Raw genomic sequence first — 26,883 nt, 5'->3', positions numbered from 1 at the left:
AAATCATTGCTATATGTATCTATATGGAGTTTCACATAATCATATTCATTAGGGCTGTAACATGCCAATGCATACATTTAATTCGGCTATACGGTTGTATTATTGTTAATATGTTCTTCAGTTGAAATGTTTGGCACAGATGTTATGTATTTGATGCATATAAACCTTGATTGAAACATAATCAGACCGCTATAGTGCAACTAGCGCATGCGCAGTTGTTCATGATTAACCTGGATGCCCGAGCACAGCAGCTGTGTTCCACTGACAATTCTAACCTGGTATGACTTATTTTCCGGAAAGTATGAGACCTCAAAATGACTTCATTATAATGCATCCCATTAATAGGGGGAAAATATTTTATGACCAGACATAAACTACACATCTTTGGCAGAAAATCCAGGCGGTTTGATGCATCCAACTCAAATTTGTCTATTTTATTTTAGTCCACATGTTGGGGGGGAGGGGGGTGGGGGGGTCTGATGTTTACAAGCTCAATACAAACCACAGCCACATGAGAAAAATGACAGTGCGGACAGTCAATCCTAAAGGTTAGATCTGAAAACCAAATGAAATGTGTGTGGCGTAAACAAAGCCTTAGACTGTCAAACATGACAAAACTGTGTACAGTCAGAGAAACCTATGAATTACACATGTCTGACCGTGTATAGTGAAAAGAAGCATCTAGTGACAGGCTAAATAAGCAGAAATGAATCTTTATACTCACTGGCCACTTTATTAGGTACACCTGTTCAACTGCTCGTTAACACACATTTCCAACCAGCCAATCACATGGCAGCTACTCAATGCATTTAGGCATGTAAACATGGTCAAGATGATGTGCTGCAGTTCAAACCGAGCATTAGAATGGGGAAGAAAGGTGATTTAAGTGACTTTGAATGAAGCATGGTTGTTGGTGCAAGAATGTGGGTGCCAGAAGGGCTGGTCTGAGTATTTCAGAAACTGCTAATCTACTAGGATTTTCACGCACAACCATCTCTAGGGTTTACAGAGAATGGTCTGTTGAGAATGGTCAGTTCTGTGGGCACAAATGCCTTTTGATGCCAGAGGTCAGAGGAGAATGGCCAGACTGGTTCCAGCTGATAGAAAAGCAACAGTAACTCAAATAAGCACTCGCAACAAGCGAGGACTGCAGAAGAGCATCTCCGAACGCACAGCATGTCCAACCTTGGCACACTTGGCACATATATACATATATATATATACACATATATATATATATATATATATATATATATATATATATATATATATATATATATATATATATATACACATATACATATATATATATACACATATACATATATATATATATATATATATATACACACACACACATATATATATATATATATATACATACATATATATATACATACATATATATATATATATATATATATATATATACATATATATATACATATATATATATATATATATATATATATACATATATATATATACATATATATATATATATATATATATACATATATATACATATATATACATATATATATATATATATATATATATATATATATATACATATATATATATACATATATATATATATATATATATATATATATGTATGTATGTATGTATGTATGTATGTGTGTATATATGTATATATGTGCCAAGTGATCTTGTTGCCATTTTGAACTATATTTTGCTATTAGTGAGAACAAAAATAATTACTTAAAGAGTCAACAAAAGACTGACTGCTTACCTGGCTCAGAGTCTGAATTACCAGTTGGCGACTGGCATAAACTTGAGGGCATAAAGATATTATTCTTGGGAACTGCAGGATGAAAGAGAAAGCAAGCAATATAAGAGGATCAGATGGAACTGCAACACTTTTAGTACACTTTAAACAAATAATAAGGAGTGAAGAGTAAATTGCCTGCAGATATTCACCTGAATGTGACGGTGGGAACTGGGTCAAAGATGAGGTCCGCTCTCTCTTTACTGGAGGACAATATTCGCCATCATCCCGGTCTGAATCTGGACAACACAATTAAATCAAAACATCAGAAAGACTTGAGGGCCTAAAATGCAAAACAAACTGATGAGAATACTCAATGCGAATTAGCCCTTTGCATTTAGGGCTCTAGACCAAATTTTGCATTGGTTGCACTAGTCAGGGCTCGAAATTGCGACCATTTTGGTCGCATATGCGCCCGAAAATTTATCTATGCGACCTCATGATATATCTGGGAGCATTAGTGCGACTGCAAATAATGGTTGTAGTGCGACCTGTTTTGATTTTTTGTAAAAACGTGCTGAATCGCTCTTCCCTGCCGCTATATTGGTTCATATTAGCTGTCATTCACTCACGGTATTCCGCTGTCAGATGACAGGGAAGGAGCTTTTATGACCACGGGAAATGCAAACGGCTGAAGAGTAAAAACCTAAAGCACACAGGTTTGCAAAACCCACCTAAAGTTGAGGCGCAGATGAAAGCGATCATGACACGTCACGTGGTGAATAATGATCCGCCAGCTGAGATCAATCGAGTACGCGCTTCTTGGAGAAGGTGCCCGAATCTCCATGCGTTGCATTCAGTGCGTGTTCAGCGCAAATGTCCGCTAAAAGTCAAATCTAATACTGTACATATCATCGCCAAAGAAGCTCGCCTTTACTAAGTTTACACTGAAACTGCGGCTCATAACAAAGACCGGTATTGCGCCGATGGTTAGCACAAGAATCCTGCTCTGCCTGCTCATAAATTGGGTCGGCTGACTCGCCAGCTTTTCCACTAACACAGAAAAATGAAGATCAGCTCAGACTGAACCTTTAAATTGACACAACCTGAAACCAAAACTTTTAAAGAGTGATAGAAGTGAGACTTTACTTACTTTCTTTTGTCTATTCTTGTTTGAGGTGTATATTATTTTTTTATTTATTTACTGATGACTGCTTTGCAGCTTTCATCATTGAATTGAATGATTTATTATAATCTTTTGTTTGTTTTGTAGCAGAAATATTATTTATTAAATTGACTTGCATATAAAAACAGCAGTACAAAATCAATATTTCTTACTGCAATGCTTCATTTTTGTTTGATGCAAACTATACATTTATTTTTCATAAAGTAACAGACTTTTTATAGCAGATAACCTACGTTCATGCACATTCAAGGCAGCATTATAATGAGAAAAGGATCTCATTGTAACTATTATTGTCATTTTTTATCATCATTAATATTCTATAGCCTAATTATTAGACATTCATTTTGGAATTATTGCACACAAATATCAATGTCTTCGCAGCATTAGTTAGATAGTTGTTTCTAGTTTTTGTCAGTCCTGTTAATGTTGTTTTAAAATACAATTAATCCCTTAAAAAACAATTTGCAGCTGTGCTCATTCATTTTTGGTGGGTGCTCCTAAATTTTTTCTGGTGCTCCTAAATTTTTTTTGGTGCTCCTAAATATTTCAAGTTGGGAGCACCGGTGCTACCAAGTAAAAAAAGTTAATTTTGAGCCCTGCTAGTGCGCCAATTTTTTTTTTTTTCTAAAGTGCTTTAGAACAAAAGTTCAGTGCACCCATTTTTTTGACCGCATAGCAATTTAAAGCGGTTTAAAAAAAAATGTTATCCATATAGGCAATACCTACTTGTCAATTAATAACGAACAATCAGGTCAACAAAGTTCTTTATTTAAAGCACCATTCTACAAGAAAGGTAACTTAAGCCCAATCCCAATTCTACCCCTTAGCCCTTCCCCTTACCCCTACCCCTCGTTTTGCGCATGCACGCCAAGGGGTAGGGGTGTCCCAATTCTCATTAGCTTGAAGACGTAGGGCTAAAGGAAGGGGTGAATAGTCAATCTGTAATTTTTCCTATGCTGTATTGCAGGGGTTCCCAAACTTTTCAGCTTGCGACCCCCAAAATAACAATGCCAGTAACTTGCGACCCCCAAAATCCTCTGAAGTGGTTATAAATACAGAAACCTTGCATGCAATGGGGCGCACACACACACACCAATAAACCCAAGTCTATTCTTCGTTATATTTTTTTAATGTATGTCAGTGCTGTAAATGTGCCAGAAACTTTAACCTAGTATTATAAAATCAATCTGCTTCATCTGACGCTATTGCTGAGTCTTTAATATAATGTAATTACCTGAGGGGTCGCAATCCAATAGAACTAGTAACTATAAGCTACTATAGTAACTATATACAGTAGTGTACATAGTAACTGTAAACGACTATTTTTAGTAGGGTATGGATTAAAATGGTAATTCTTATGGTTTAATAAAAATAAATAGATATTTAGAAATCACCAGGCGACCCCCCCTTCATTGTCCCGCGACCCCTCGGGGGGTCCCGACCCCCACTTTGAGAATCACTGTTGTATTTTATACTTTGATGTATTGTCTTGTTAAACACCAATAAAATGAAACCTGGAGCAGAACCATGAACTGCTTAATGTTGTAGCCTAATGTTAGCTTTTCAGTTCTTGCGTTTGCAGTTAAGATCCAAAATTCCTAAAAGATTTTATTTTCTTGGGAGGATGATCCAGTTGGACAAAACATGTAAGTGTAATGACCTGTGTTTGAACACTAAGGCCCCGTTTACACTAGTGCGTTTTAGTTTTAAAACGGCGTTGTAGAATGAAAACGATCCGCGTCCACACTCGCGTTTTACCCAGCGTTTCTGAACAGCTCTCCGTCCACACCAAAACGCTGAAAACGCACATCACGTGACCACACACACACTCTCGGGCAAGCGCTCCAACATTTCTACCCAGATGAGAGCTCTGCTTGTCGGACTGCTCATCACGCATCTCCCGCTGGATCTAATCTCACTATATTTATTAAACGTGATATTTCAATCATGTTGTTGTCTTTATCTAACGACATAGGCCAATTCCCTGACTTTGGTCATTGGAATCTATTAAGTTACTTGTTCACGGGTAACATGTTTTGGTTAAGCGCAAAGATAAGTTAATGATTAATCCACGTACATTGACTGATCGCTTGCCTTTATTTCCTACAATGTATAAACTTATTGTATGTTATACTTTTATAATTATCGATTATTAAAACTGATATTCAGCAAAAGAGAGGGTGCGTTTCGTATTTTCACTGAAATTGAAAGGAGACAGTTGTTATTGGCTCCGTTTTGTTATAAATATCCACACAGTGAAGATGACGCTCATATATGCAGCACGACGCCTCAACATTTCTGCTGTTTGTTAAGTTGCTAATATTAAAAAGAAAATAGGCAGTTCCTTAAATCATGTTTACATTTTATTGTTGAGAAAGTGAAACAACGTAGCCAAGGTGATGTGAATGAAGTTATAAAGTACACTGTTCCCTTTGAAGATTTACCCGTGTCCTCGGTATGTTTTCCATATCAAACTGAGAAGGGGGAGACTGCAGCCTTGATCAAACTTGCGAAGTCTTAACTTACAAGAAGAGGATGCGAGACTGAACTGTGTGTGGGCTACTTAATATTGAGGAAAAGCCCCAATCAGATAGGCGAACGTCGGCAGCCCCGCCTCCGTTTTCAGATGTCTCCGTCTTTCCCCATCCACACTGAGACGGAGCAGCAGCGTTTTAGAATGAAAACGGCCTCTCCAGCGTTTTCAAAAAGCTCCGTTTTCGCCGCTCGAGAACTCCGGCGTAGTGTGGACGGATGGCGTAACCGTAGCAAAACTTATGCGTTTTCAAACTAAAACGCACTAGTGTAAACGGGGCCAAAGCTCATTATTTGCAGTCCTCGAAAAGCCTATGGGAAAATCCTATAGGGATTAGCCTACAAGGTGAAGTCATGGTTTCTCCACTCTATACACAAAAGCTTCCAAGGTTTGCCCCGCCTCTGAGTTCTTCTGATTGGTTCCCTGCTTTGACATTGATGACCAATAATGTGTTTAAAAGATGAAACTTGACACACGTCTTAAAAAATGCTGTAAATAAATGTGGGACATGAGCATAATGGTCATACATATAACAAAACATGCATTGAGTAGACCGCTTGGTGGAATGCGTCAATCATGTATTGTCCAGAATATTTACTGACAAAACGGTGTTGGTGCGTCCTAAAAATATGAACAAAGTCTTGTCAAACTCACCGTCTCCGTCCTCTGCACTCGACCCATCAGCGGATCTCTGCAAGATGATAAAAAAAATGTAAATAAAACTATTATTTGGTCTCACAAAGCTGGACTACATCACAGGGAAACACAGTACACAGTGGAAAACAACATATCAAGCAGGCCTGTTTTTGAATAATTTCTCCCCGGGGCCAAAACGGTCCAGTTTGAAATGCCAAGTTTGTTGAATTTGCTCGAAATACTTCGGGGAAATCACGTTTTGAGTGTGATTTGTATATTTGTTAGTCAGTCTGCAGCTGAAAATCATCTCACCGCCAGCCAAACCTGCTGAATTTACTCGCCAATGCTGAAATTTAGTCCTCATTTCAAGCCTCGCCTGAGTGTTTATTGAATAATGTCTTCTTTGTTATTGCAATAAAACTCAAAGCTAAATTAAATATTTCCAAGTAAGTGCCTTCCATCATAACATCCTCAGGTTATTATGGAAAGAGGCTTTGCTTAGTTGGGGGAAGTACAAACTCAAAGCTGCAGCAATTCATCTCTCATCCACCAAAATGGAAATGCAACTGTTTGTTTGAGCAGCCCATTATAGCTACATTTGCTCAAAAAAAACAGCTCGAGTTTGAAACAGGACTTCCTGTTGGTTGAGATAATGGTGGACGCGAGTGCCTTTCGGTGCTGCTGCATTTTTAAGCAAGTCTGGACTCTACATGTGTAAGTGAACAATTGAAATCTTGCTTAACCTTAAAGGGGACGTTTCATGCGATTTTGAACAAGGTGTAAAATAAGTCGCTAATGTCCCTAGAGTGTGTATATGAAGTTTCAGCTCAAAATACCACACAGTAGAGCTGCACAGTTAATCGTTAAAAGATCGCGATCTCGATTCAGCCCCCTAGACCAGGGGTCGGCAACCCAACATGTTGAAAGAGCCATATTGGACCAAAAAAAACAAAAAACAAATATGTCTGGAGCCGCAAAAAATGTAAAGCCTTATATAAGCCTTATAATGAAGGAAACACATGCTGTATGTCTCTATATTAGCTATATTAGCCTACTAAAAAAAATAGTAAGATGGCTATAAATACATAATGAGCCTTCATGACTAAATAGCCACTGAAATAAGGTGGTTGGTGTTTATTTCGTTGTCATCTAAACACTTTAGCACAGCCTCTGGTCTTTCAGTGGTATAATTTGATCATTTCTTCTTGCGGCCCATCAGAGTTCACATACCTGCATAAAAGCGCATTGAATATCGGTCACATCACAGGCAATTTAGTATGCTGGCACTGAATTAATGTCCTTGGTTTGCTGATCGGTGATGTTACCTGCCATTTTAATAGCCCTTTCCTTCACTGTCTTAGAGGAGAGAGGTATATCTTTAATTTTTTGTATTATCTTGATTTTGTTTTTGAATTCTGCAAATAGGTGTTCTAATGTTGAATGACTCCTTCATGTAGTCACCATCTGTGAACGGTTTTCCATGCTTTATTATCTTCCGGTTTGTTTACAACAGCCTCCTGCCTGGCATCCCGCCCTGCTGATAGAAACGTGTGTCGCAGGCTATGACGCAAATCTTCGTTGACAGAAATGTTGAAATTAAATATTAATTCTACACACTTTTACAGCATTTGAAAACGTAAAAAATGTTTGTCCTCCTATAGAAATCATATTAAAACTGAAAAAATATATTAAACTCCCCCATCTTTTTCCATTTTCAAAATTTTTGAAAAAGCTCCAGGGAGCCACAAGGGCAGCGCTAAAGAGCCGCATGCGGCTCTAGAGCCGCGGGTTGCTGACCCCTGCCCTAGACAATCTTAATCCAGCATTTCTACGATTCTGCCAATCATATTTTCAAGTTCAGGAGACAAGAAAAGGCGGCTGCACGAGTCTTTTTATTGTTCTACACAGGTTGCTCAGTGACATTGACATTGAAGAATAGATTAATATAGAATAGAATTATTTATAGAAACCAGTAGACCTACACATAATATTATTATCGAGGTTGTGCCATGTGTTTGTTTTTACCATACCTTTATTTTACATCTACAGAATCGTGAGAAACTCGTGATCTTTATTTTAAGCAAAAAAATTGCGATTCTCGTTTTAGCCAGAATCATGCAGCTCTACCACACAGATAGCGTTTTATAGCTCTTAGAAACCGTCCCTTTTAGGCTTTGATCCTAATAGTGCCATTTTGGCTGCATTTACACTGCATGGTTCAGGTGACTATTCTGATTGATTTCTCCCATGTAGCACATATCGGATATGGCCTGTGTACATGTAAGCAAAAAAAAAAAAAAAAAAAATTCACATGGACTCTGATTTACTCAAATCAGAATGAGGCCTTGTTCATATGTGGAAATTTATCTGATATGAATCGGATCTGTACCCTTATGTCTGCAGAGTAAAGTCTGGTTTATACTCGACACAACCACTTGTTAGCTTGAGTGAGCGCAGCAAATGTGACATCATCGTGGAATTTGTGGATGTTCGCTTTGGGACTCGAGCGGACAGTGTGTGCAGCTCCGCAACTGATTTGAGTTGAATATGAAACACTCTGAAAAGATTTTGTCTAAAACAGAACGACTGTACAGACATCGTTATGATCTATGATCATAGAGATAACCTAATGAGCAATGATTCTTCGCTAGAAATTGCAACAGCCGTGGGAAAGGAGAAACTTTTTGTTAAGAGGTTTGGGAAAAACCTGAGGGATAAGTTTGTTAAAAACAAAAGAGGCCATGGCAAAAGTGGAGACCCAGGTACACAATTACAGAATGTGTTTTTTTTTACCATTTATAGATTTAACACAGATTTATATATTGCAATTTTGAATTTAAAACAATTTAATATTTAAAAACTATAATAAATTCACAGAATTATTTCGTTGATAACTGGGAAGGGATATTTAAACCTTGTAAATCGGTTTACTATATACTGATGGCCTATTTCTCTAGACTTTATTGGTGATAATGGTCAGGAATGTTGGACCATTATTGTCTTTTTACCATTAGTATAGGACAGAAACTAGCCAGACAGACATGTGTAAAATGTGGAGCGGGCTAAATCTAAAAAAATCTGTATTTTTAGTAAGTGTTCTTTTTTTGCTTTTATTCTTGCCATAATAAAAAATATATATTTGTAGAGCGACCCCTTTTCTCTTGTTATTAATATTTTAAATAAACTTTAACAGGTAAAACTGTCCGAGATATGAACAAAAGCAAGTGATGCATTAAAGTTTGATGGTTAAAAAAAGTCTTGAACGGTTATAAAAACCCTTATAATCATTCAAATAATTTTAAAAAATAATAAAAATAATTAGTTAAACAATATTGAATGATAATAATATGACATGACGCAGTTCTAAAAACTTCCTACTTCTCTATTTATCCGTCTGATTTTACGGTAAGTTACACCCTGTCGTTTTAAAGAATATCACACCGCCGAATGCGACAAGTATAAAAGCCTTGTCCATTTCGCAAAGTGCACGCGCAGTCAGTGGAGGTGCGCGATGTGGCGCCAGGCGAAAGAATAAATCTAGCTTAAGCAGGTAGATCGGATTTTCATCTGTCAATGTGAGTTGTGCGTCATAAAAGACCATAGTGAATGAAGTCAAGTCTGTCGTCTGACGCTTTTATTTCAGAACAGACTTTAGCAGAGTCGCAAACCTTAAATCTCATACACAAGGACAAAAAAAATGTATTGTTGGGTAACAAGTATTTAAGCATGTTAGAGAGAGAGAGAGAGAGAGAAAGAGAGAGAGAGAGAGAGAGAGAGAGAGAGAGAAATAGAGAGAAAGAGAGAGAAAGAGAGAGAAACATGTATTTATTTTCTTGTCGGCTTAGTCTGTTTATTAATCCGGGGTCGCCACAGCGGAATGAACCGCCAACTTATCCAGCAAGTTTTTACGCAGCAAATGCCCTTCCAGCCGCAACCCATGTCTGGGAAACATCCACACACACATTCACACACACACTCATACAATTTAGCCAACCCAATTCACCTGTACCGCATGTCTTTGGACTGTGGGGGAAACCGGAGCACCCGGAGAAAACCCACATGAAATCAGGGAGAACATGCAAACTCCATACAGAAACGCCAACTGAGCAGAGGCTCGAACCAGCGACCCAGCAACCTTCGTGCTGTAAGGCGACAGCAGTACCTACTGCGCCACTGCATCGCCCGCGAGAGCAACATCCACCACATAATTAATATAAACTATTATAAAACTGTTGCATACATCACGGCATAAATCACGCCATGGACATGACATTTAAATACCTACTGGTTTAAAAAGGTGTTGTAACATTTTGTGGTTTCTTGGGTGGAAGTTTGTTACCAATTCGTGTGTACACTGATCATAATCCTCTTGTTTTTTTTGGATAGAATGCGCAATTCAAACCAGCGATTAATGCGATGGTCTTTGAAAGTCCAGCAATTTAATTTGGGTTTATGGCATAAGAAAGGTTTGCCAAGTGTGGTTGCAGATGCGCTGTCCAGAGTTTATGGTGCTGAAGTTGAAGTTTGAGTTAGGTGGGCATCTTTTTGGTGGGGAGGTGTTACGAGTAGTTGTCGTGGTGTAGTGTTTGTGTGGTGTTTTTCTCTCTCTCTCTCTCTCTCATTTCAAATTATACGCAGGTGCAGCGAATTACGCCGGATTGTAATTGGAGCTAGGATTGGCGGCAGCGGCTGTATTTAACACCTCTGAGAGCATGGATTCAGAGGCTTCCCTCTCTCTCTTGATTCCTCATTCGTTATTCTCTGTGGAGATATTAGTGATCAAGTGATATCACAATGAGTTTTTGTTGCTGATGTCTCTTATAAGGCTTTTGTAAGATGCCAATGAGAAGTTGTATATTCTAACCTGAGAAGCCCTGTTTTCTGTCTCCCTGTCTGGCAAGGAGACATGGTAGGGAGGTTTGGTGCCTTCAATTTATTATTTTCGTTTTCTCCTGTGTTCCAAGGATGTTCCAGGGAAGCTTACTCTGATTTAGTTTGCTTGGCTAATTGTCATTTATTTTGGCTGAACTCCTCCCAATGTTATTTTTGCTCTGTATTTTCTGTAAATAAATCATATTTTCTTGTTAATTCTCAGTGGTTGTGTTTTTGGGTTTATATTTTGGGGAGAGAGAGCGGGGACACCAGGGATTATATTTTTAATCCCTGTTATCTTGTTATATTTTGGTTAAACTGCTTTTTGATTAAGGATTTTTTTATTAATTCGTAACACTTAAAAGAAGATGGCCAAACAAACTACAATTTTCTGTCATAAACTATAGTAAAACAGCTTGTCAAAAAGAATAAAAAAAGAGACCCTGCAAACAGATTGAATATAGGAACTGAGAAAAGAGTGCTCTTATTATAAGCTGTCAGTCAGCGCCCCCTCTTTTTTTCCTGGTCATTGCACCTTTGCCGTGTGCAGTGTAAATGCAGATCAGATATGAGTCGCTTTTAAAAGATAAAGTGTGCAGGTTATCAATAAAATTAGACTGGGACAAAATCGGAATTGACCATCAAGATCTGTAGTGTAAATGCAGCCTTTGGTGACTGTTGCTTTAAATTCAAATGAGATTGTGCTCTTTTGAAAAGAAGGCGGAGCTACAAATGCCTATGTGTCAGCATAATAGCCGATTCAAAACAGGACTAATGTTCTCTGCTAACGAGGGAGAGATTGTCACTAGTGGGCGGGGTTTTCCCCTCTGATGACACGTACAAAGAGAGAATGTCAATCAAATGGTTTATGCAAACTGTTTTTATCTGTGCGATTATAAATAACAAAATTAATAAATTTTTACCATGCTGCTATTATTCACAAACTGTTGCCACACAACTGTTTAAACCCCTTACACAAGTGACTTTTACATAAAAAAAGTCTCCTTTAACATTTATGTTGCAAGATGAAAACCATATTGGTTTGGAGGCATGATATAAATTTTTGTTTTTTTAGTAAATTATTTTTAAAATAATTACTTATTTGCCAATCAGGGCAAACATACCTTCTGTGCTTTGTCCTTCTGAAACACAAACACTGGAGGAGCAATGGCAGGCTTCTCTGTTGAACAGACAAAAACAAAAAATATTAGTTCATTCATTCATTCATTATTCTTCGGCTTAGTCTCTATTTCAGGGGTTGCCACAGTGGAATGAACCGCCAACTATTCCAGCATGTTTTACGTAGCGGTTGCCCTTACAGCCACAACTTAGTATTGGAAAACACTCATACACTCTCACATTCATACACACACACTAGTACACTACGACTAATTTAGTTCATAAAATCCAATCCAACACAGGGAGAACAAGCAAACTCCATACAGAAATGCCAACTGACCCCGCTGGTCTTGAACCAGCAACCTTACAGCAAGGCAACAGTGACAACCACTAAGCCACCATGCCGCCCCAAGAACATTATTAAATTGTATACATTTTGTATACTAAAGTTATTTGAGGCATGTCAGACAAATTTCATATCAAGATTTCTCTGAATGTGAAATAGGGCTGGGCGATAAGGGCAAAAGTTCATATCCCGGTATTTTTAGGAGGAATGATGGTATACAATATATATCCGATATTTTCCCCTAAATGGTTACTTGAGAGTTAAAGCCTTAATTAAAACTTTAATAAACATTTTTAAGCAAAATATAATTCAAAACACAGGGGTTTCCCTCCCTGTTTACAAAAAAACAGCTGCACAAAATCTTTGATAAATAAAATCAAGGTTTTTCTCCTGCTTCAAACTGTTGCACAACATTTCGAATTTTAAACCAAATCTTTGATAAATACAATACAGTTTTTTTTGCCTGCTTAACACTATACTCAGATCTACATTGCTGTTGTGCAAATAACAAAGTAAACAGAACCATACAAAACAGAGCTACATAAAAAAGAAACACACTGAAATAGAAACACAACAAAAAGTATTGTGGAATACAAAAGAACCACATTGAATGTAAATATTAAACACAGTATTTTATGTTACAATTAGGGTTGTAACGGTATGAATTTTTCACGGTATGATAATCGTCTAAAACAATACCACGGTTTGACGGTTTCGCGGTATACGGTATGTTACAAATGTTACAAAATAATAGAACAGTGAAGCAAATTTGACTTTTTCCAAATAATATATTTTTAGTTACTATAAACAACACCACTTACAATGAACAAATAAAAATAAGAAAATAATAAATAATGTGTCAAAGTCCAAATAAAGTCCAAATAAACATGGTGCAAATCCTCAGTAAAAAAATAGATATAAATATTTACTATACTATAAATAGTTACATAACGAAACTAGATTCAATATGGAACATCCTTAGGTTTTATGTGCCAGCATGGATATGGTTGTCTGTGGAAATGGATTTGGAAATGGTTGTTTGCAATGCAGATAAACAGCTGCACCTTCATTTGCGTCTTTTGAAAACAGCAAGAGCAGCAGTTCGTCTTTGCTGTGTCACTGTTTTGTCATGTTTCTGTGCTGCTGTGCATGCAAAAGTACTTAGTATAAGAATTATTTCATGCAAAACTTTTTTTTTGGCGTTTTATTTAGCCGCACATAAATGTATGCCTTTCTCTCATTCCGTGTTGTTCAAAAAGCTTGGTCCACAAACAAAAGCGAAACCTATGCTTATTGGTTGTGATATAGCGAGTTTGAACCAATCTGGGCATGGAGGAGGGACAATGCATCAATGTATCATGTCTGATTTGTCCGGAGACACAGTGACGAGCGTTTCTTTGTCAAATCAGCGTTGTCAAATGTTGATGACGTAACCGCACTGATTCCGGAGCCTCTGAAAGTCCGCGAATGTTATGTGATACAGCACTGGAGACAGCTGAGATTCTCTTCTTTATGCCAATCTTTGAATTGTATGAATCGGATCAGCGGATCAAAAGTTATTAAACACTTAAGAGCAATACTTATTTTTAGCCGCGGGCGGCTGTCTCGGTCTTTAAGGGTTAAAACCGTTGATATGCAATTGTTCATGGTATGATAATCGTGCACATTCAAATCGTGGTAGACCGTCATACCGGTATATTGTTACAACCCTAGTTACAATTACAGTGTTGTAATAAGTAGGCCGAGCCGGAATCTGCGCGCGCAGAATTCCGCAGATTTTCAGCCCATCATTAATTCTGTTTATTTACTTGAGTAAATGTGTGTAAATCTATATTTTATTCAGTTTTTTTTTTATTCATTTCAGTGATATTATTGACTAATGTGAAAATGTTCATCTGATTTATGTACAATGCAGTTTGTACAGTATTATTTTCTGTCTTTTACAAGATGTGCTATAAGACAAACTTGCTTTATTTAATAAATAAAGTGAATCTAAATGGATTTGGATTTTAAACATTAAATAAAAGATATTATTTTTTATTTCATATATTAAGGTTTTAGTTATGATACTCCAAAAATAATTCAGCAGAAATCCAGACTTTTACCAAAATTCTCTGCAGAAACAGCAAAAAACGTCCGCAGATTCCATCTGGCCCTAGTTTTTAGAAATCCTGTACACCACAGTTGTGTGATTTATAAACAACAAGTAAATCAGCTGTATATGTTTTTTTAGTTACACATTTACATGTATTGTGCACAATTATTAAACAGTGCACATATCAAAGATAACTAAATAGAAGTCTTTCACTCACTGTAAAAAATCCTACACTTTTTCTTTTGTTTTGACCAAACTCTTTTTACTAAATATTAAATAGAGATGAAAACAAATAGATACGAGAAGAAGTACTGTGTCAGAGTACTGTGATGAAATGCTGGTTAAGCATTTAAATGTAAACAGTCATAATAACAGAACGTCGAGCTAAATGTATTATAACGTAAATGTAAAGAAGAGACCGTCGTGTAATGAATACTGAACATATAATCAGTGAATATGAGGTGGTTTCACTTTCTAAATGCGATATAAATTCCTCCCATTTTGGCGTTTTTAATTCTTTTAAACACATTCAGATGCTGCTTGTCAATTTGACAAGGCTTCTATGTTCATTCTTGCATTCAATTGGGGAAGAAATGATCGATAAGAGGTTTCTGATAAACTGCTGGGACAGCTGCAGGCGCTGTGTGACACGTGCACGTGTGGGGGAGTCAGATTTTGATATAACACGGGCACTGCACGCTCCTCCATGTCGCGTGTATTGATGGGTCGTTCTTGAATGATTCGTTCATTTTAAACAAATCTTTTGTATGACTATGACTCATGGACTCATTCACGTTTGTGCAAGTGGAGCTCGCGTGCTACCTTGGAGTGGTCCGTTTTGCGCAGAATGCTCACGTTAGGCCTCAAACCATATCGATATGAACAATATTGGATAATCCCACATCGCGTTGGGGAATCATATTCCCAGAACTCGTTATACCACCCAGCCCTAATTTCAAACTCTGTATTCTTGGATTGTATCCAATAGAATTTATGTCAAAAAGAGACAAAAAGTTTAGATTTTGTTCTTCTTTAAGTAAGGCTGTGAAATAGGGTTGGGCCGATAGACGATGCCATCATCCATCACCGATGGCTGACAGACAACACGATGCTGAGCCAGCATCGCCGATCCTCCGCCCCGCCCCCGTTGCAAACCTGCTTGTGAAAAATACACACTTAGGGCCTACTCACACTATGCCATCTGTACTGTGCTCGGGCTCAAGCACGGTTCACTTGGCCGGCCCTGGCCCGGTTGGAAGAGGTGTGCCAGAGCGCAGATCACTTGGGCTTTGTAAAACGCGCCAAAGCCCGAAACTGAAAGCGATACGTGACTTTTGGGGTTGTTTCATAAGAATTTATTAATCATTCTTACTGTTCAGTGATCGCAAACTGCCGTAGTTTATTAAAGACGCAAACCCCTCACAGCACGTCAGCTGCGCGCCTTCAGCAGACCTCCTCATTCCTGCAGCACGAGAGCTTTATGATCGTTTATGAGCGTCAAAAGTGGCGGATCTGTTCGGCGAAATATCTGACTGCGTGTCACCGCATCCCTAAAAACTGTTTGGTGAAATATTTGACTGCATGTCACTGGATATCAAACGACTGAAACGGTATAACTAGAGAAATCTCCACTGTGCTACTGGGTGTGAGCGTATGGCAAGCCGTTTTAGCATTTAAACCTTGTTCTGACTATCCATAAATATATTTAGAGATATCTCTAATTATATTTTTACTAGTCATAATTATAATTTGACTAGTCAGATTGGAGATATCTGCAAATATATTATGACTGACTAGTCATATTCCTCCATTGACTTCCATTGAAAAATATTAGCAGATATCTCTAAATATAGTCACAACCGTAATTAGAGATATCTCAATATAGTATAAGTCTATATAGTCAAAATTCATTTGGAGATATCTCTAATTACAATTGTGACTAGTCAAAACTCATTTAGAGATATCTGCAAATATTTTTCAATGGACGTCAATGGAGGAATATGACTATAATAATGACTCATAATATATTTGCAGATATCTCCAATCAGATTTCGACCTAGTACAATTGTAATTGCAGATATCTCTAATTGTCATTCTGAGTAGTGGAATTATAATTATGACTAGTCAAAATATAATTAGAGATATCTCTAAATATATTTATGGAGTCAGAACAAAGATTTAAATGCTAAAAAGGCTTGCCATAGAAAGCGCTTCTCACAGAACAGAGCAGTAGTGATGATGTAAGCGTGCCGAGGCCCGATATGGTGTGATATGGCCGTCGAGGGAGACGGGAGGGGGGACAAGCGTGCTTTGGCCCGGTTCGAGGCAACTGTACCTAGTGTGAGTACGGCCTAAGGCCCTGTTTACACTAAAGCCTGATTTATACTTCTGCGTCAGGTGACCAGCGTAACCCACGGCGCAGGCAACGCGCGTGGTTGTGCATTTATACTTCTGCGCGCTGTCTCTGTTGGTCTGCATTAACACTTCCGAAACGCTAGTTGGCAGTGAGGTGTAAATGTTCCTCTGTGTCGAGTTTCTTTGCTACTTTTTTGCATTTCCTGAACACTTCCGGGATGTACAAGTGGCTCAAACTCGCTTATTTTGAGGCAGGAACCAGCGGACGTGCAACAACTTTAACTATGAGGTAAACACAAAACAAAACTTTCCATCCAGAGCTCCTTCACGGGACTCCACACTTGTAAACAATCGCTCGCACGGCTCTCGGTCCCGCCCAGACTCGTCAGCGCTACCAAGCCGACCAATCACAGAGCTTACACTACGCGTCGTTGCGACATGTAGTTACATTTTTTGAGAGGTGCACGTCAGTGACTCCGATGGCCACGGCGAAGGGCTATGCGTCAGCGCCGTAGCATACGCCGGTGTTTGACGCAGAAGTATAAATCAGCCTTAATACATGCTAGTTTAAAAAAGCATTTTATAACGAAAATGATCCACATCCACGCAGTGTTTTACCTAGCATTTCTGAACAGCCCTCCGTCCACTGAAAGTGCACATCACGTGACCACACACACACACACACACACACACACACACACGCACTGTCATGCGCTCATCTGAGCTTTAGAAAGCAGTGCTCGTCGGACAGTTTATCAAGGATGTACCGCTGGATCGCATCTCACTATAGTTGTCTCTAACAACTCTTCAGTCTTTTGAATCTATCAGGTAACATGTCACAGCATCAGTACACTGCTTCATTCTTTCACTTGCAGTACTGAGTAATTTTAGTGAAAACCTCAGATACTGTTGGTCGGGCACCTTTTTTACCGACCAAGTTTGTGGACGTCAATATAACGACACAGTCCCGCAGAAAAAGTGGATGACAGGTGGTAATTTGTGTGTAACTTATATCTTTATTTATTGATGATTTGTTTATAAGTAAAACAAAGACCATGAGGGTCAGGTAGTTGAAACAATAGGCTACAAATAATTAATTCTTTATGAATTAATTAATTATTTATGAATAATTAATTCACGTCCGCCTATGACGACGATGCTATCGTCCATCACGATGTTTCATATAAGACATCGTACGATGCTAAATTGGTCAACATCGCCAAAACCCTACCGTTTAAAATCTTTAGTCAAAATCTTTGTAATACAGACTCAACAATGCATATCCTGCAAAGTGAAGGATATATTTTGCAGCCCTACACTATGGCCTAGAATTTAACAGGTGTCAAATCTAGTTCCCGCAGGTTTAACTTCAACCCTAATTAAACACACCTAATCAAACTAATTGAGACCTTTAGGCTTGCTTGAAACTTACCGGTAAGTTTGCTTAATTAGAGTTAGAACTAAACTGTGCAGAGCTGCAGCCCTCCAGGAACTGGATTTGACATATAGTTGATGTGGGGGTAATAAAGGAAAAACTGAATATACTGACAGTTAAAAAAAGGGCATTAGTAGGAAATCTATGATAAGTTTGTGTTTTAAATGCAGAAAGCAAGAAAACAACTCATCTCCGGTTGACCAGTATTACAGTTCAGATGGATCCAAGTTTCCCTACATCACACACAAACATCCAAGATAATCATTCACAAAATAGGTCATTTCCTAAAAGGGTTTATTTGAGGACAGACTGTAAGCTGACTAACTGCATCCAAAGCAAATCTCCAAGTACACAACTACATCTTCGACAAAACTCCTCTTAAACATACCCTTTAGTCAATAGCAAGTTACAGATTTTCATTCTGACAAATTAAAAAAGCTAACAATATATAATTAAGCACGTAATGCAGTGAATCACACGCTTCACTCTGGCCCCGTTTAAACAGTCAGGTCTTGATGCCCAATTCCGATTTGTTGCCTATATCTGATTTGTTTGCCTGTCTGTTTACACGGTGTTTTAATTGTGGCCCATTTCCAATTCATGCGTTTACACTTTCCATACAATTTACGATGTCGCACATGCATAAAGATGGGTTCTAGCATCTGTGCCACACTAGCCACGATGGAAGAAATTGTCTTGTTTTTAGCTCTGCGAAATATGTGAAGTGTAGTATAAGCAGTGAATGATTTATTCCAAATTTACCCCCATGCAGTTTATGTAATGGTATGGCCCTGATGTGTGTGTGTGTGTGTGTGTGTGTGTGTGTGTGTGTGTGTGTGTGTGTGTGTGTGTTGTTAAAGATGTAGCCTTTGTCTGTGTGCTCACTGGTGTTGGAGAGAATAAAGTTGTTCTATGTGTAGCCCGCAGTGCGTGTATTAATAGCGAAAAAACAAAAGTTACAACGTTAAGTTCGCCCAACTTTAAATTGATTTTGAGGCGGAGGAGGGAAAGGGCCGTTCAGAGGAATTTGTGGGTACGAGAGAGATCTCAGGTCTGGTGGGAGCAAATTGTGGCGACTGACCTCTTTCCTCCTCTGTGTTTCCTCTGATGTTGTTTACCGCGTCGGCATCTCCACACACGCTCTTCTTTCTGTCATTAAACCGCGGAGAAGCACCACATTGTCGCAAGTTTAATGATGTACAGAGCAGAATGCCTCAATAAATCCGATCTGCCTGTTTACATGACAGTCGCATAGTCACATATCTGATCTGTATCTGATTTATTTCCACATATGAAGGAGGCCTGAAACCGATCTCTGAATATCCGAATGCACGCAGGGGTTTTTTCGTGTTTACATGGTCATAGAACAGATCCGATCTGTGTCACATGAGCAAAAAATCAGAATTGGGTCACATTTAACTGGCAGTGTAAACGGGGACTATGACTAAAGATAGGGATGCACAATATATCAGTGGCCATATCTTTATCGGATGATTATTGCTACTTTTATTGTTATCATTATCGGTACGATGTCAAAATTAGGCCGATAGATTATGTAATTGTACAGCACTTTCTGCCTCTCAGTAAGTAACCATGTTTTGAAGGGTGAAAAAAGTGTAACGGTCTACATGGCGAGTGAAGCCCCGCCTACTAGTATAGTAGCCAATCATCGATCGCTGTAGACCAGGGGTGTCCAAGGTCGGTCCTGGAGGGCCGGTGTCCTGCATAGTTTAGCTCAAACTTCCTTCAGCAAACCTGACAGGAAGTTTCAAGTATAGCTAGGAAAAGCTTGATTAGCTGGTTCAGGTGTAGTCATTTGGCGTTAGAACTAAAATATGCAGGACACCTGCCCTCCAGGAACGAGTTTGGGCACCCCTGCTATAGACTGATGTTTCTCTAGGGCAGTGGTTCTCAAAGTGGGGGTCGGGACCCCCCAAGGGGTCGCAGGGCAATGAAGGGGGGGGGTCGCCTGGTGATTTCCAAAAATCTATTTATTTTTATTAAACCATAAGAATTAACATATTATATCCATAACTATACTGAAAACAAAAATAGTCGTTTATAGTTACTATATACTATATAGTTACTATAGTAGCTTATAGTTACTAGTTCTATTGGATTGCGACCCCTGGGGTAATTAAATTATTTTAAAAGCAGCAATAGCGTCAGATGCATTTTGATTTTATAACATCAGGTTATACTTTCTGGCACATTTAAAGCACTGACACAATTTTAATTGGTGTGTCTGCGTCATTGCATGCAAGGTTTCTGTATTTATAACCACCTCAGAGGATATTGGGGGTCGCGAGTCACTGGCATTTTTATTTTGGGGGTCGCGGGCTGAAAAGTTTGGGAACCCCTGCTCTAGGGCACAGGTGTCAAACTCAGTTCCAAAAGGGCCGCAGCTCTGCACAGTTTAGTTCCAACCCTAATTAAACACACCTGATCAAACTAATTGAGTCCTTCAGGCTTGTTTGAAACCTAAAGGTAAGTGTGTTGGAGCAGGGTTGAAACTAAACTGTGCAGGACTTCGGCCCTCCAGGAATTGAGTTTGACACCCCTGCTCTAGGGGAAGAGCTTGGACCAGTTTGGTGCTTTTACGACAGTTTGGTGGTCAACAAACACACTGGAATCTCAGTGAATACTTGCTTCACAGACAGAAATTTATCCACATAGGGCTGCACCATTAATCGAAAAAAGATTACAAACTCGATTCGACCATACACACGATCTTAATTCAGCTTTTTTACAATTCAGCCAATGATATTTTCAAGGACAGAAGAGAAGCAAGGCAGTCACACAAGTCTTCACAGCAACATTGACACATGCTGTATGTATAAGATATAATTCACCCCAAAAATGTTATTTCTGTCTTCATGTAATGTATTTGCGACCGCAAAATCACACGTGACGTGAGCTGACCGTCAGCTGTTACCACAGAGAAGGCGGGCGCACGCGCTTCTCTTAATGAAGTCTACTTTAGTGAACAGAACCTGCATAAGCTGTGAATAACAGGTAATAAAGTTGTAAATAACATACAGTTCAACATTAACATTCAATAACATTCATCGTTTGGGATCCTCGCGGGAAGTGAACCGTATTTAGCAGTGAAAATGAAACCGAAAGCGTGCACAGGGTTGCCAGATGCAGCTGACTGATTCCAGCCCAAAAAGTATCCAAAACCCGCCGAAATGCAAAAATACCCACCTAGTCTTCTGCATTCACGAAAATCACATCAGTGACAGATTTTAAGCAGAAAATGACAGATTGTAAGCATATGTCTCAAACACAACAATTCAACATCAGAATGATCATCAGCATTAATGACCAGGACAAATCTCAAGTCTGTTCAAGTCCACCATTCCAAATCTATACAAAATTAAATTTTTAACCAACAGTACAGCTACACAAAGCCTATTGCTGTTTTACCACATGTTTAAGGAATAACAATAATAATAACCCACTCATATTAACCTTTATTTTACATCTACAGAATCGTGAGAAAATCGTGATTTTTTTTATTAAGCAAAAAAAAAATTGCAATTCTCATTTTAGCCAGAATCGTGCAGCTCTACCTCAAACTAATGATAATCTTCTGGAAATCGCACGTCTCCCCCCGGTCCTTAAATACGTCGCACAGCCCTCTCCACCGCATCCCTCCCAGCTCTTCAGGTACGTTGGGCAAAACTCACCCCCACCGCTCTTCAGATATGTTGCGCACCATCACCGCCACCAAGAGAGTGGTGGAAAAAAGCAATATCTACGAGTCTTTGCTGAGGCCAGCTTCCAGCCTCCACTGCGGTGACTGAAGCTCTGCATAAGACTTTTGGCCAGCGGAGAAATTTAAATGGTCGTGCCCAACTGAGTCTGGTTCTCTCAAGGTTTTTTTTCTTCACTCCTATCAGGTGAAGTTTTTTTTCCCTCTCCGCTGTCGCCACTGGCTCGCATGGTTCAGGATTGGTAGAGCTACGCATCGATGAATTTGCTCTTCAGAGTTTGAACTCTCAATAATGATTTAAATCACACTAAACTGAGCTAAACTGAACTGAAACACTAAAACCTGAACTACACTGTTCCAGTTACTATGACCATTTATGTGAAGCTGCTTTGAAACAATCTACATTGTAAAAGCGCTATACAAATAAAGCTGAATTGAATTGAATATGACAGTAAGCTATTTTAGCGGTAATGTTTAAGCAAATCAACTTGTTTACACTGACATCACGGAATCAGTAACTAGAACAGCATTCAGACAGGCAATTCCTACAGATTTGAACAGGGCAAAACAAATCACCGAGGCGATTGGCACATTTATAGCTGTGCATATGAGTGACCTTAATTGGTAGTGGAAATATTGGGTTTCAAGAAAATGTTAAATGTAATAGAGCCCGGTTAAATTATTCCTTCATAAGCCCATTTCAGTCAGATAATTCCTGCTTTCAGATCCACTAAAATGGCAGGTGAACGTCAAATCAAGCAGATCTGTGCTGTCTGAGGAAAAGAAACTCATCTTTCTGAAAATAAAAATAAAAACTTAAAAATTGATTAAAACTGAGTTCCATATAAAAACTAAATAGTTATTTTCTTTTTATTTGTTTAACTACTACAATATTATATTTCTTTTTTTTATAGGAAGCTTTTTGGTTTTGAGTATAAAAAAGGATTTGCTTTATTTGCTGCTAACAAGAAACCCCAGAAGTATAGCTGTCACTGTTTAAAAAAACAAGATCATACTTTTATGATGTTAATTTAATACATTAAAAACTCAAATCAGAGAAATCCTTTGGCTTCTTTCATTTATTGCTGTATCGAAAACATACCGAACCGTGACACCACTGTGTCATATCGAACCGAACCGAGATTTTTGTGAACCGTTATATATATATTAGGGCTGGGCGATTTTTCCGATTTTTTAGATTAATTCGAATTTACGTTTTAAGACAATTTAATTTTGAATCAAATCGAGAAATCGTGATTTAAAACAAATATATATTTAATACATTATAATGGCACCAATGCGTTTTGGTTCACTCTCTGTATGAAGCAGGAAGCACACCAGAAGCGCCTCTCAGCGACGCGTCACGCAGCACCACGCACACGCAGCGCCATGGATTTTAGAATTCTAAACAGGTTTCTATACACACACCGGCGCCGCCCAGCCACGATTCACGAAGCATTCATATTTCAGCCGGCCCACAGAGCGCCATCTGATTAGTTTCAAGTTAAATATCATGCAAATGTGCGCGTTTGGTGTGTGATAGTTTAAACTGTCATCTGTGCGACCTGCTTGACTGCCTGTTAAAGCGTAAAGTCATATAGGATTTTACTTGTTGCATGTCTTTGTGGATTGTCAAGACATTCCCTCATTAAGTCGATAAACTCTATCTCAACATGTATGAAGGACGTAAAGCCTGCCATGTAAAAAACCGCGCCGATCTTTAGGTTTGAAAACGAGTTGAAGTGAGGGACTGTAGCAGTGAAAATGAAAGTACCTGCCCCCATGACGTCATTTAGCGGACCTAGTTGAAAACCAGACAGATCAGGCAGCATAATACACAGAGAGAGGAGCAAAGCGCATGAAATGATCGGTATTTAAGAGGAAAAAGAAAAATAGATTAAATATATTATTTTATATTAGACACATATCTGGTGCTTGTATTTGCTCCTGCTATACGTCCACAACTTCACACATTGGGTTAAATTAGGCTTTACAGTTTCCATGTTCAGTCCTTTACTTCCACTGTATCTTTTTAAGAAAAAGGCGGCAGCATTACAACCTGTCATTTAATCAGAAGATAAAAGCCCCTTTCACATATACAGACCTTTCCGGAAATGTGTGAACAGGTCCTTTTTGAAAATACCGGTAAATTCGTTATGGCTATTTTCCGGAAAGAGAAGTTGTAACATTACCGGCAATTTGCCGGAATGCTGCGCTGTGTGAATGCAGAAGGAAGATTGCCGTAATAAGCGCGTGCACGTCTAGAACGTGCTGACGTGTGACATCTGCTTTAGCCAATCACAACAGTCAGACGCGTTTAAGTCCGCGCGGTTTGTGAGAATAAAAGCCTTTGAATATTTTTCCAGACATATTTAGCTGCTAGAAGTTATTCAGATCATGTTTATATGTTCTTCTTAATGCCAACTGTGTAAATAATCATCGATGACATGCTTATGATAAGCCATTGTTTGTTTACCTTCAAGCTTTGCGTGTGCCTGTGAAACAGCCTGTGAGCGCCTGCACACGCACATATCATGAACATCTCGACATGCGAAAGTGATCCTGCGAAAGTTGTTCACAATATTGATCATCCACAGAGTTTGTAATTTAGTCAAATGTTCACAAACACAAGCGCAGCCGTTTAAAGCTCATTTGTGGTGAATGATGTCAGAATTTACCGGTATTTTGGAATGGATGTGTAAATGCTCTTTTCCGGAAAATTTCCTGTAACGTCCTCGCCTGTGTGAACAGCGCTTTTTTGAATATACCGGTCAAGTCGTTCCGGAAATTTTCCAGATATTTACCGGTATCACTGTGTGAAAGGGGCTAATGTCAAAGCCGAGCTGACAGCCAATCTTTCCTAGGCTTAGCAAAACTTGCAAAAAATACCTCTGTATTCCTGCAAGTGCAATATTTACACAAATATTTCTTATTCAAATCTTCAGCAACGCTATTTAACTGGTGAGTTTGTTTTACATTTATTTACACCTTGACCGATTTTTGTATGACATGGCCATTAAAAATACAATGTTGCTTAACCAGATGGTTTTTCAAGTTACTTTTAAAGAGAACGTTACTTTAGTCATGTTGTTGTAATGTTTTGAGAAGACTAGTGACACACTAAAAAAAATAAATAAAAAAAATTTGAAATCGTGAATCGGTCAAATTTTATTAAAAAAAAAAAAACCTAGATTTTTTTTTGCTAAATCGCCCAGCCCTAATATAATATATTAGTTATATTAATTTATATTAAAATATTAGTTAATATTAATATATAATATATTAGGGCTGGGCGATTTAGCAAAAAAATAATCTAGGTTTTTATATATATATATATATATATATATATATATATATATATATATATATATATATATATATATATATTTCTGTTCATCCCAACAAACAAGTTTTTACACTGTAACATATAGCAAGTCCTAGCCATCACAAACCCCAGGGTAACATGATCAGCTGAAGTTGGAAACCAGTCAATGGAAGCCAAAGTCTCTAGTGTTGTCAAAAGAAGTTATCTTGCTTCTTATCACATTCACACCAATCCATAAAAACCCGAGACACTTCTAGCACAATTAAACCTCCTTAAAATGATCGTCATGCCTCGTAAATAAACAAAGACACATGATCTGGCTGACGCTGTCTGGTATTTTTAGCTGCAGCACGTTGACAGCAACACAACTGGAGGGGAATAAAAAGACATCATTCATAGGAAATAAGTGTATGTTATGCGCACGTGCATCTGTAAACAGCCGCTTTCCCCCCAAAACAAACCATCAGGGTGGTTTAGTCAGCACTGTAAAACCATGAACATCACTGTAATTGGGTCAAGGGGTGAGAAGTGATCTCATCACTCAAGCTACTCTATTGGAGGACATCAGAGTCCTAAAGGGGGGGGGGGGGGGGGGGGGGAAATCATGTGTGCATGGGGTTACATTTCACCCCGGGGCGCGCGCGGAGGGTGTGCGGGCCTATAAGAGGGAAAGCAGCGGCCCACAGTTACGCCACTCAGTGGCGCCCCCAGAAAATTTTCTTAGGGGTGGCCAGAAGAGGCCGCACCAAATCTTGGGGTGGCACACAAAAAAAAATTATGAATTCAATGTAATGTTAGATTTTTGTTTTTGGTAAATTTAATAATGTAGTTTTTATACATTTAATTAATTCTTCTTGAAATATTGCTATTTATTCCTTAAAGTAATTCAGGAAGTACATGTGCAAACCAAATAAAAATCTATGTTTAGTTTAAAAACACTTTTCATATATATATACTGTATAAATAACTTTTTACGTGCTTTTATTGTACATCATACGGTATATGCCATGTCTAAAATTAATGAAGATTAATGAGTTTATTATTCCCAGTGATGGGTTGCAGCTGGCAGGGCATCCACTGTGTAAAAATGTGCTGGATAAGTTGGCGGTTCATTCCACTGTGGCGACCCTGGATTAATAAAGGGACTAAGCCGAAAAGAAAATGAATGAAAGAATAATGAGTTTATTAATAACCCAAACAAATAAACAAACTGAACAAAAGGGATTACTATACACACTCACTATACCTAATAATATCATTTATCCATATTGCTTTTTGAGCCATTTTATTAATGCAGCTTCTTCTATTGATATACTGTACCTTAAGGTAAATATTAAATTGCCATTGCTGTCTATTGAAGGTGTATGCGTGCTGTCAACGACGATCGGGAAGGGTAGTGGCGGTTCTAGTTTAAATGACACCCTGGGCGAACCACCCTATACACCCCACCTCCCTTGAATTGTTAGATTTGTTATTCAATAAATATAACAATTTATTTATATTTATTTTATTATTATTTATATACAATTAT

General features: G+C 38.3%; 1 protein-coding gene and 1 long non-coding RNA gene across 5 annotated transcripts in view; one reads left to right on the top strand and one right to left on the bottom strand.

Moving 5' to 3' along the window:
* Positions 1–26,883, top strand: part of LOC147846549 (uncharacterized) — a 1,651,758-nt gene that overhangs the window by 830,521 nt on the left and 794,354 nt on the right. The window contains exon 2 of the long non-coding RNA XR_015479083.1: positions 13,073–13,406. This is a non-coding gene — a long non-coding RNA (uncharacterized LOC147846549). The remainder of the gene's footprint in view (positions 1–13,072; positions 13,407–26,883) is intronic.
* The window catches only part of ranbp3b (RAN binding protein 3b), a 60,388-nt gene that overhangs the window by 31,902 nt on the left and 1,603 nt on the right, over positions 1–26,883 (bottom strand). For 3 of the 4 annotated variants that reach the window (XR_015477599.1, NM_200690.1, XM_087238987.1), the window contains 4 exon segments: positions 12,084–12,139; positions 6,106–6,142; positions 1,945–2,031; positions 1,757–1,828 (listed from right to left, as the gene is read on the bottom strand). Coding sequence is in view for 3 of the 4 variants with exons in the window: in NM_200690.1 (NP_956984.1) it covers positions 1,757–1,828; positions 1,945–2,031; positions 6,106–6,142; positions 12,084–12,139 (252 nt within the window). In the remaining variant the exon portion in view is untranslated. 4 annotated transcript variants of the gene reach the window in all.

Source organism: Danio rerio, chromosome 2 (assembly GCF_052040795.2).
Source record: "Danio rerio strain M-AB ecotype USA chromosome 2, GRCz13ab, whole genome shotgun sequence".
Taxonomy (NCBI): domain Eukaryota; kingdom Metazoa; phylum Chordata; class Actinopteri; order Cypriniformes; family Danionidae; genus Danio; species Danio rerio.
The sequence above is the reverse complement of the archived record's forward strand: the minus strand, read 5'-3'. Positions and strand labels throughout refer to the sequence as shown.